General features: G+C 36.8%; 1 protein-coding gene across 1 annotated transcript in view; it reads right to left on the bottom strand.

Annotated features, from left to right (window-relative positions):
- Positions 1 to 12,785, bottom strand: part of HPGD (15-hydroxyprostaglandin dehydrogenase) — a 28,258-nt gene that overhangs the window by 14,281 nt on the left and 1,192 nt on the right. The window contains exons 3-4 of the mRNA XM_007113695.3: positions 10,108 to 10,214; positions 2,286 to 2,382 (exon numbers count right to left, since the gene is read on the bottom strand). Of these exons, the coding sequence (XP_007113757.1) occupies positions 2,286 to 2,382; positions 10,108 to 10,214 (204 nt within the window). The remainder of the gene's footprint in view (positions 1 to 2,285; positions 2,383 to 10,107; positions 10,215 to 12,785) is intronic.

Genomic DNA, 12,785 nt, shown 5'->3' with positions numbered 1-12,785 from the left:
GGTTCTCCAAGTGTCACCAGCCCCCTTAACTTTAAGAGAGAATTCATGGAATTATGTCTTAATCACCACCCTAGGTTCTTCTGTACATTTATATTTGTATTAAACTATTAAATATTTCTTCTTAATTCTCCAATCATTTATATATTTTTCTTAGGATTTCATTTCAAAATAGTGTAGATTTAGCCGTGACAATTTGCCTTTTGGGTTCCAGCCTCTGAGAATCTAAACTTCAGCCCTCTCTGGGTCTGAATATCTCTTTTAAGTATTGCCCATGCTTTCACCTTTTAATGTACTCTTGGACTTGAAATGTTACAATTTATAAGTAGATTACATGTTAGGAAAAATAACCAGATTACCCTGAACAATTTATAGAACTAGGGCTATAATAACTCTAGGGGTGGCATTTTTGTCTTGGAGCAACTCAGAAAATGAGATGCGGGTTTATTTTTGAGAACTTCTGAAGAGGGAGATGTCTAAGTTTTCACTCGTGCTAAGTTCACAGTGGTGTAAAGACCATCTGACAATGATTCCCGGAGGAATGAGAGAAACGCTGAGCCTCAGACACTAGTGTGGTCACAGGTACCTCCAAACCTGACTCCCCCAGTGCTACTGCAGTTGGGAGGTGGAGGACAGGATGGAGTCGGGGGTGGGGGGTGGGGCAGCGAGGAACACCGATTCTGCAATTACCACAGCAACTGAAACCAACCAAATGACTGAAGAAAGTCTCACTGTTTTTTGGACACAAATACTTTAGACTTGCTGTCAATATTTGGTCAGGGTGCTAAAATTTCATGATTTCACTTTAACTGTTCAAGACCCATTAATGATTTTTTTCCTAGAATTTTCAAAGTAAAGTCTTTCTGCTCCAAAAGTTCCTGCCAACGGTTTGTAGGTAATACTGAGTAAGACGACATCAGCTGATCGTAAATCACACTGCCCCGAATAAAACACAGTTTGGATGGCCCTTTGTGGCAAGGATGATCAGCTCTCCTCTGACATCCAGCCTTAGACACACAGCTAGACTACATTTCCCAGACTCCCTGTCGTGAGGTGAGCCATGAGGTCAAAGCCTGTAGGAAGGTGAGCAGGGTGAGGTTTGCCACTGCAGGGCTGGGGTTTAGAAGAGAAGCCACACCTTCTCAGGGTTCTTTCGCTCTTTGTGTAGGAAAGAAAGGAGTCCCCCAGGGCCAGCATAACCCTGGAAGCTCCACGCTGAAGAGCTTCCGCCAGCCTGGTTTCCCAAAAGACTGCGTACAGAAGAGGTTCCCTGAGGCAAGGATCTTGCCCTGCGCTGATACATGAGTGAGGAATAAGCTTACGCTATGTTTAAGCCATTACACCTTTGGGTCTATTTATTATTGCAGTTTAGCACTGAAGCGAAGTGGAATATGCCACCCCAAAATATGGGCATAAGGGTGAATTTGAGATAAAGGCACTTGTAAAACAGCAGGTGCAAGGGAGCACTTTAATCTCCCTTTTCTTCCTGAAAGCAGGACACAGAATCCCATGTAAAACATTCTGTCCTGGTACCAGGAGAAAAGAAACCTTATCGGTGGAGATTGGAGTCAAGGCCAAGAGACATCTGTACAGACGTTGTTAAAATAACTTTATCTTTCTTTAGTCTCCCCATATATTTTAGTTACTTTCCCACAATTGCCTTGCTTTGTTCAACCTAGTTTATAAACACCGAGGCCTTGCCATTTCTTTGGGTCTTCATTTTCCTAGGGGGGCTCTCATGGACATGTGAAAACCTGTATGCTTTGCTCCTGTTGATCTGTGTTATGTCAATTTCATTCTCAGGCTGGGCCAGAGAGGCTGAGAAAGTAGAGATCAAGTCTGGCTTCCCCTACAGTATATCCCAACTAACTATATATGCCATATTTTAAAATTAGACATGCTTACTAAAATCACACAGGAGTAGAGATACCTTAACTATGTTTTAGTCCTTTTTAGTCTATCAAAGGTGCTTTTACATGTTTTACTGCTTAGGAATCTCACAATAACCTTTGACAAATAGCAACTCTGGGAAAATATCTATACATTTTTTAAAAAATAATACTGCAGAAGGATACCTTTTAAAAGTCACAATTTAAGATAATAGGAATAAACTTAGAGTTTGAACTTCTGATATTATACAACATAAAATTCCATAGAACCAGTAAAAAAAAAAAGTAAACCAAGTTCCAATTTCAAACCTGAGTTGATAATAAATACACTTTGAAGAGTTACTTTTGTGGTCCCAATTACCAGTAAGAAATCATTATTAACATGATAATTGTCCTTACCTGCTAAAGAGGACATATTAATAATGATGCCACCTTCACCTCCATTCTGCTTGCTCATGTAATCCAAACCCAGGTAGGTTCCACTGATGACAGAAACCTAGTCCAGGGGCAGAAATGGGAAAAGCAACAGAGCTATTATACTTTATCATATGGTCACACACCAAAGTTTTTATTGCTATCCCAGACACCGAGGGAGATTCCTGCACGTTATCAATGAAAGGTTTTGAAGTGGCTGTGTTTTTTTAGACGCATTGACTGGATTCTTTTATTTGCCTAAACTTGTAGAGCTCATCACATCTCTGCAAAACTTCACTTAGTTGCCTGATCTGAGATTTTATGATAAAGGTTATTTTCCAAGTGTCTTGTTACTTTCACTAATCCTCAGCATATTCAAGAATTCTATATATTCTTTTTCTTTTCTAAATACTGGATACAAAATGTATTCACCCTTCTTAGCACATGGTTCTCTTGTCCAACTGTTCCACATCTATCTGCTCTGTTTCATTCTCTTGGATCTTGGAATATGTAATAGTGGATACCCTCGATTTCCTACACAGTTTTCATTTCCTTCGTCTGTTTTGCATTTGTATCTACTTCTTCTGCATGTAATACAGAGGAAGGTGATCTCCCCTGTTTTAGTACAGACGGTGATTAATCTATTTCAATCACAGAAATCCCATTCCCCTTTGCCCGTGACTGGTTTAGGAGCCAACTGTGACCATTTCTGGTGAGACCCGAGAAGCAATGCGTTGGAGGTGGGGTCTGGGTTGGGGAGGGCAATGGAAGAGGACTCCGCGGAGAAAATTTTCATTGCTCTTAAGAAAACCAGGAAGAAATGATTGCGCTACTCCTTTTTCATTGCTTTGTATGGGGGCAATGGCTGGAATGAAGTTATATTGATAGCATCTTTAAGAGGAAACCACCATGATGGCTGGCAGATGGGGATGGGATCTGGGAGCTGCGGCGTCAAGCAATCCTGAACTCTGTGTCGTATGAGATCACATAGCTGTTGTACCCAGTTTGAGCAAGGGATTTCTGTTCCTTGGACATACGGTCTTGAGTAATGAAATCACTTAATTTTGTTCATCACTCCTTCAGCTGTCCCTTTGAAAGCTTACTCTGCTTTGCTACTCACACCCAGGTATAGGCACCTTTTCGGTTTTATTCTAACATTTAAGAATTAACCAGTATCAAAATCAACTTGTGACATGAAACATATTTGAAACCTTACATTCCCTTTTAGATTTAAGAACTCCTCTCCCTTCCAACTCAGACTTTTGAAAGGTGAAAATTTGCTTTCGACATCTTAATTCCTACGTCTCTCATTCTTTACAACACTGCAAAGAAAATAATACAACAGATAATGAGATAACGAGTCTGAACCTGAGGGTATATATTGGTGGTTGCCTTCTTTTTATTTTAAAAAGTGCTTTTGGAGTTTTTTTGACAAGGATCCAGAGTTGCCTCTCTACCTAACAGTAGTTCTAGCACAAAAAAAGTAAGCTGAAGATTCTATTCACTTAAGCCATGCAGCAGTTTGATATTAAGTAGGCTTAGGGAGAATGAGTGAAACCTGCACATGATTCCCTTTAAAAAGGAAAAACAAAACATTAATGGTTTATATAAGAAGGAAAAGAATGTAGATGGCTGAAATTACTGAAGTAGTTAGATTCTGTGTGTTTCTGCCCAAGTCTCCAGCATGTCTGAACAGAATTTCTGTTTACGTGTATTGGCGCTATGCTTATATTCTCAGGTATTTACAGCTTTGCTGACACCTGCTTTTGTGTTTTCAACATCTACAAGATGCAGCCAAATAGAAAATTTGGGAATGTTTTTAATTTTTTTTTAAAAGCCAGACTTATTTCCTGGTTTTTGATGGAGAAGGCAAAGGATTATCTTGCCATCCATTATCAGGTTAAGGACTGAGTAACTTTTCAAATGAAAGACTTTTTAGGATAAACCTGCAAAACAAAGCCTAAGGTTTTAGCTGTACATACAAGAAATTTTCACCTCTTTTCCTTTACTTTGACAACCTCTTCCATATCCCAGATCATATATTAATGGAATTGTTAGAAAAACATAGAATAAAAATGTTTCCTAAATATATTTGTGGCCTTTTGGCAACGTTTATACATTGTATAGATTGGGCCATTGTAATATCAAGCATCCTGGGAAAAAAAGAAAACAAAAATTACAGATATGTTCTCGCTACAAATACAAAAAAAGCTGGAATCTATAGTATTATTTTAGTCCATTTTGTAAAGGTAGTTAAATTTTTGTATTTGACTCTCAAACAAAAAAAGAGGAAAATCCAATGTCTACTTTTACTTAGTGAGGATAAATGAAAATTCAGTTATTGACAAAGTGATATAATTAACACATGCTTACTCAACAATTTTAGTTACGAAGAGACAATTTTTTTTTTTTTTTTTTTTTTGCGGTACGCGGGCCTCCCCCTGCCGCGACCTCTCCCGCCGAGGAGCACAGGCCCCGGACGCGCAGGCCCAGCGGCCACGGCCCACGGGCCCAGCCGCTCCGCGGCACGCGGGACCCCCCCCAGACCGGGGCGCGAACCCGGCTCCCCTGCATCGGCAGGCGGACGCGCAACCACCGCGCCACCAGGAAAGCCCATGAAGAGACAATTTTTATATGTAATACTGAAATTGTATAGTATTCCAAATGTTAACATACTTTTTTTTTTAACAAGTTAAAGCATTCTATAACTTAAAACCACTCTCATAAATTCCCCTATCCTGGAAATAATTCTCTAGTAATACAGGTAAATGGATAAATGAACTTGTTTAACTCCTCTTATTAGGCATAATGTCTTCCTGTTATACACACATATGTATATATGCTCCTATAACATTTGTGTGTGTGTGTGTGTGTGTGTGTGTGTGTGTGTGTGTGTATGTATTCACTACGGAATTTTCCTAATCTGTCATTTCCTTTATTTAATTTCCCTCCAGTCTGCAGTTGCTTTTAGTTTATTTATGGTTCTTGTGCTACACTGTAATTAAAGCAATTTTTTAAAAGATTCTGTCATCTAAATCATGATACTCTGCCTTTCAGGTTTCTTGTTTTTTCTCCAGCCAGTTCTCAAGGGATACTAATATAGATGATCATTTTTTTCCTGAAACCTTTTCTCATCTTTTATTCTTCCATGTTCAATCTTTTAAAATTTCTGCTTATTTAGGGGGTAGATATGATTGTCTTCCCCCTTGCAGAAGCTACTTATAAAATTTAGCAAGCTTTCCCTAACTGTAACATTTCAATGGGATCTTTAGATATGGCAGAATAGCAATAACAGAAAGTAGTTACTAATTTAAGGTGTAATCAACACCCTTGGAGCCAAGAAAAAGGAGTACACTTGACAACACTGTTTCTAGCCATTTCCTCAACTCTTCACTAGAGGCAATATAAAGCAGAGGGACCCACCTCGTTTAGAAATGAGATAGTGCGAATGAAGAAAATGTAGGTTTTTAGTCTCTGGACGAGAAATGCAATTTATTGAGTGACTGCTATGTAGTAGCACCGTGCTGGATGCTTCATACAATTTATGGTTTATTGATGCTTAACCAACCTTACAGGTAAGAGGATTACCTTCATCCTTTCACAAACTGGGAAATTCAAGATCAGAGACATGAAATAAAAGTTCATGAATTTTAAATTCAGGTCTGAAACAAATCTTTTTTAAAATCCCCAACAATGGCCATCTATTTTGTTTAATTTTTATTTGAATATACTAAAGGAGTCAATATAAGTTAGTCATATGTCCAAATTAGATTGTAAGTCCCATCTGAGTGGGAATGAATTATTTAGGTTTATTAAAGCTTCAAAAAGTAAAATAAATACATTACCAAATGGCCTTATAAAATAAATACATTACCAAATGGCCTTATCAATATTCAGAGTTAAGTCTACCTCTGCCCGATGGCCAGACCAACCTTTGAGAGTTATACAAAGACTCATTCTTTCCTGAACATTCCCTGTGTGCCTGAGCAGCTATAAATAAGGCAGCTGTGGCTGGTTTCAGAGTGAGGAAGCACAGAGGAGCCTAGTGGAAACAAAAGACTGGGAAGAGGTTTACTGGATCTCCTGTGTGGGAAGAGCAGTGAGAGCTGAAGAATAAAGAAAGGGCAAATTTGCTAAGGAGTAAAAGTGGAAGGACATATATACTGTTTGTTGTACACTGTTTGCAACACTGATGTGTTAAGAAACCATCCAAACATTGTGCTGAAACACAAAAATGAATATCCATGTATGCAAAATATCATAGCAGTTAATTTTTCTAATACACTTTAATTGAACATCTATGTATGCAAAACAAAAATTTTCTGCCTTCAAAGAACTTAGAGTAGACTAGCATAAGTTATACATGTATAGAAATAATTCTAATAAAATTTAAAAATTGGCATGCCTTATAAGGATGGTATAAATTATGTTGTATAAAATTTCAGAAGAGGGAAAGATACATGGTGAGGTCCTTTAAGCTGTTACTCTCTGACATGGACAAGAACGTGGAAAAATATGCAAGAGAGCACACAGGGAATTGTACAAGGAGGTAAATTACATCCAGAGCAGAGTTGAAAAAAATTATTGTACAAACCACACACAAATATTTGCATTATACTAAGAGAGATAATCAAGTTATAAGGATAATGATTGGTCAGACTCTAATCTACTTTTGCAATGGGTGTTGTAAGTATGAGGGGAAGTAACTTGTTTTTAAGTTATATATGGGTAACAAAGGTTATAGCTTGTTCTTTTTATGTAATATTAAATAAATGTCATCAGTCCCTGGAGTTAAGCTAAGGAGTGGCCTTTGTCAGCAGAGTTCAAAGAAAAATAAAGGCCAGCTCCAGGAGAGTGAGTTGTAACCAAACAGGGCAAATAAAATTCCCGTCTTGCAGAATTTTCTATTTGCAGATAATGCAGGAACTTTCCAGATTGGAGCAGGTGTTTATTCACCTGTATATTTATTATATTAAAGCAAACATGCCCTCTCTGCTGCATGAAGATAGATAATTCGAATCCTATTACCTCTGACAATCTCTTCACTGTTTTCATGTTTCTTTATATTAACTCTAATCATTGCACATGTTTTCTGACAGCTGATTTCTCAGAAGAAAGGCACAGTAGGTGCCCATTATGAATGCACTGAATATAGGAACTTTATACCCTAGGGACCTCTATCTATAAAATATCTGTAGTTTTACTGATGAAACTAAAATTAGTAGTGATGTTCTAGGAAGAGAGCTGCTGTGTGATTTGTGCTTTTTCATTAGCATAGCTTGATTCAAAAAAAAGTCTTGTCACTTTATGTGGTTTTGGAGAGGGGCATAAGTTTATAAAAACATGTTTTTAAAAATTCCTGCAGTTTCCAATTGGTTGCATATTCCAAAAAAAAAATTATTTTAAATCTGGCAACCAAAGGATGTAACGAAGTATGGTTCATAATAAATCAGGGATAACCACCAAAGATTGCATATAAAATGTACGGTTTTCTTACCAGCTGAAGAAAATTAAAGTGATCCAATGGAATTTAAGACAAGAATGGAAAAAGAACATAAACAGAAAGAAAATTTAGTGAACATAAAGTATGAACTAAAGTGGAAGGAATAAGTCCTAATAGAAGAGTAAAAATAAATATGAGTGGCTTAAATTCACAAATATAAAAAGGATTTGTTTCTAGATGTGATTTGAAGACTAAGATCTCACATTATACTGTTAGCAAGAAACAAAATTCACATAAAAGGTTACTTTCATTTTCAAAATAAAGAAATAGAAAAAGATATGCCTAGGTAAATGTGAATCAAAAGAAAACATAGGGTACCAATATTATTTCTGGAAATATAAAACAAATCAAAAATCACAGGTTGCAAATGGGGCTACAACTTTAAAAAATCAAAGATCAGTAAATTGTAATCACCAGCCATTTAGGTAGAAGTCACACCGACACAATGACTGAAAGAGGTAGGCAAGTTGACATTTGTCATTTGAGATATGACTACATGCTATTCAGAAATGGACAGATCAAGGAGATAGAAGTAAGCAAAGGAATAGCTGACAGCCAAACCAAATAGAAATATTTTAAGAAAAGAAAATTATAAGCTCTTATCATTTATAACAGAGAGACACAAATATAAAATTAAATTACATATTAACTAAGCAAATTCAATGGTATCTTAGACATGGATATATCATGATAAAGTAAGATTTAGCCAAGAGATGTAAGTATGGTTCACAGTATGAAAATGTTTCATTTTATTTCACTACATTATTAGCCTAAAGTAGAAGAAAATCAGAATTATCTCAACTCAGGAACAGCAGTTGTCATGTCTCTAAACATACACACACACACACACACACACACACACACACACACTCACACACACACACACTCACCAGAAAGATTTTGAGGGACACTTGACAAATAGGTTTTAAAGTTATTTTGAACTATAATGATATCCAGGAACACTTGAGACAAATTTTAGAAAGAACTGGAAGGAGAGCGTTTGTACTTTAAAATAGTACCTTTTGTTCTGGGTCAAAGGATTTTAGGCATCTGTCAAGCTTGTACCTTATCAAAGTGGTACTCACAGATTCAGCTTTCTTGTGAGTTAGGGTAATTCTCATTACTCCTATCAAGTTATTACAGTTAAGTCATTACTCATGAGAATGTCAATTCAAGTCAAACATTTATTGACTAAGCACTATCTTCAAGATATTGTGTTGATTACTGAGAGAAGAACAAAGAAAAACATCACATGGTTCCTGTTTTTAAGGAGTTGGATGTGGTGAAGTAGGGACCACTCCCTGTGCATTTATACACACACAGCTGCCCCTCTGTACTTTACATGTGCCTGCTTTGCAAGACTAGTAAGAAAGACCTTACCGAAAACAGGGTGACCCCGTGCCCCGCCCAGCTCTGACATTTGGCTTTAGCTAAAGTTTGTTACTAGACCCCAATATCTTACGTCAAGTCTGCTTATAAAATAAGATAATCAGCAAGCTTATGATATAACGAATAAAACAAATTTTATTTCCTTATTCTACATGTTTACAATTCAAGGAAGAGCTAAATAATCATCAGACGTTGTGGGAATTACACACACGCATGCACACACACACACACACCGGCATTCAGGACAAAAATCTTAACAATTACAGAGTCCAACGGTCACTTTAGCCTTGTTTTCGGTTATAGTCCTGGAATAAAGATTTATTTTTTAAGTACGTAAGTTAAGCCAGGGGTTGGAAATTTTTTTTTCTATAAAGAGTCAGATGGTAAACATTTCAGGCATTAGGGCCTCTGTCACATTATTCGATTCTACCGTGGTAGCATGAAAGTAGCCACAGACAACATGTAAATAAATGACCTTGGCTGTGTTCCAATGAAACCTTATAGACACTGAAATTTGAATTTTGTATATTCATATTTTTCTTTTTTTCCTTCTTTTTCTTCTTTTTTCAACTGTTAAAACATGTAAAGCCCATTTTTAGCTTGCAGGTCACAAAAACAGGTGGCAGGCTCATTTGGCCTGAGGGCCATAGTTTGCCAACTCCTAAGTTATACAGTAAACGATGTTTTTTTTCTCATATTTCCTTTTCATATTTTAAGACAGGTTTATTTTCATAATTGAAAACCTCAGATGTCTTCCTATTTGTAAAAGGAAATGCTTTTTTCCCCAGCTTTTTATAACTTCCCTTTTTCTACATTGTAGGTCATTGTATTGTTTCCATGAAAAAAAACCCTTTTTTCCTTTTAAAACATTTTATTAAATAATTGTAGACCATGAACACGGCTAAGACAGCTTACCAAATTAATCTGCAGAGTTTTTTCCCAGTTTTTCTCATTATTCACTCCGGCATTATTCACCAAAATGTCCAGTTTTCCAAAGTGGTCTACAACTTTCCTAAAAGTATCTAATTAAAAAAAAAAGAAAGAAAAAAAGACATCATAGATACGTTCCTGTTTTGCACAGACACATTTATCACAGTCTATGCCCTGAAATGAGGTTTTAGTTCATCCACCCTTCTCGTGAAAGTTATACTCTTGGACGGTGACTTCCTGCCTCGCTTCTCAAGTGTGCTCTGTGAGCCAGCAGCATCAATCAGTATTACCTGGGAAGCTGCTAGAAATGCAGAACCTGCGGCCACCACAGACCTATGGAATCGGAATCTTAACCTTAATAAGATCCGCAGGTGATCTGTATGCACATCAAAGCCCTGTAAGCAGTAACGCAGTGGTGTAAATTTTAGAGAACTGAGCATCCCATGCTAAGAGCTCTTAGAAGTCGGTCTGGGCAGCCAGCACCTCTGTCCCTAAGAAGTTACTGACGCTCTGTGGCTTAGACTAGGACAAGCATCCCTTTAAAAATAAGCCAGATTCTCTTCATAAAGTGTCCTGTTAAACAGTTATGTATCCAGACCCATTATGATCATTTCAGTGCATTTGGATATCCCAGTAAGTCTATTTTTCATTCAGTTGATTGTATTTGATTATTGTAACTTGGATGTCTGCCTTTTCTTTTTCTATTTTGACAGCCTTGTATTGCAAGTTTGTATAACAACTGTGTTCAACGAAGGTCAAGTGTGCATAGATTCTGAGGTTGGAAGGTCCCTCATTACGTTGTCCAACCACATTTCCAGTCCTTGCAAAACCTCCTTGACCAGTTAAAATTAGGCTTTACCCCTTGGTATTGAGAAACATTATTTCTCAAAGTAGCCTTTTACATAGTTCTGTTGTTTCCCGGGGCCTTTTACCACCGGTTCTAGTTCTATTACTTGAAACTATAGATAACAATTGTGGTTATTCTTCCAAATGATAGAAATGTGTTCTCGGGTCTTGGGTCCAACGTATGAGTTCCTTGAAAAAAATAGATCCGCATAAACTTTATATTGATTGAAATAAAATTAAAGAATTATTAACCACCACCGGACATATTGAAGACAGAATGGACTAATTTGCCAAATGGATAAATTACTATGCAAGTTAACTGCCAAAAATATTGCCAAGTCTTTCTAATATGTACCCTTTACAGTACCTTTTACTGTACTGGAATGGAAAACAACAAAATATGTAAAAACTGTTCACTTTTTCAAAGAATCTTTAAAATGCTTCTTAAGATCTCAAATTGATTCCAGAAAAGGTCCTCCAGTAGAAAAGATCTAAGGAATATTATTATTGTTAATTTTTGCATTTCATCTTAAATATATTCTACTCTTCGGAACTCCACATCCACCTTACAGGAAATTAGGCTGTCAAATATGGACGTCTAGTTGCTTCTTTACTTTTCTTTCCTCTTTCAGTGACCACTCTATTCCTTATACTCTGCCCTTACCGATGTATAACACACCAAATTATACATCGGTGTATTCTTCTTTATAACACACCACTGAATTTTGGGCTCAAGCAACTAACAACCTATTGATAACTCTTGCTGACATTTATATGCTGTGGTACTCTTTGTAATTTGCCTAAACTCTTCAGGTTGCATTTTTCGTCTGTAAGTCATCTCCAAGAACTTTTTTCACCTCTGTATTTTTATGATTTCAATGAAGTCCCTTTGTCCACATGTCTAAGCAGTTTTAAAAGTTGTAGGCAGCATTAAATCCTGACACTGGAAGAGCCAATGCCATGTTTTCCTAAAATGCAAATAAACGCTGATGTCCAGACAACATGTGGATTTCTCACGACCACCATGCCTTCTGCGGGTCACTCATTATGTGTCTGGTTTCCTCCTTCACAATCACTTATCCTTAAGGAATGTGTTTACAGTCAAGGTACTAATTTTAAATACTGGGAAGCAAAACAATTAAGGTTAAATGTCACATGTGAAACTACATAAATTCAGACAGAAATAGCTTTCAGATGATCTATAGGGAATCTGTTCCCTATTCCATCAGCAGGGCTGTTGGGATTTGACATGACTTTATCCCTGATGAAAACTATCCTGTGCAACCAGCAAAACTTTATCCTCCAGCAACTAGCACTGTGTTTACAGGTCTCTTCTACTCATGCTTGTAATCCATGTTATAGGTCTTTATAACATTTTCAGATTTTAATTATATAATTTCCTTTAAAACAATTTCCCTGAACAGCAGTTGGTTTCCTTCTAACATATAGCTCCATTTTCACTCTCTCACAGAACAGCCCAACATTTTCGAAAACACGCACATCCACGTTAAGAACAGAAGTACCAGAGTGACTTTTATGAAGATATTTTTGGTCCCTTGACTAAAGTTGTGCCTAATAATTTACTTAGTCTTTCAAAAAAACTTTGTGAAATACAAATATTTTATTTTTCCATTTTTCCCCAGAAAAATATGTATGTTTTTCATATAGATCTATTGGGTTCTATATGACCAAATCTGTTAATTGTCTACACCAATTCGGTCCCTGATATTTCACAACTAGATTGGTCTATTTTAAGTAAGTAGACGGAAACAGGAAAGCATTGAGGAAAGTCTGGTAGAAACTTTTCTTCTGCAATT

The sequence above is a fragment of the Physeter macrocephalus genome, chromosome 9, assembly GCF_002837175.3.
Source record: "Physeter macrocephalus isolate SW-GA chromosome 9, ASM283717v5, whole genome shotgun sequence".
NCBI classification, from domain to species: domain Eukaryota; kingdom Metazoa; phylum Chordata; class Mammalia; order Artiodactyla; family Physeteridae; genus Physeter; species Physeter macrocephalus.
This window is presented reverse-complemented; position numbering and strand designations above follow the sequence as displayed.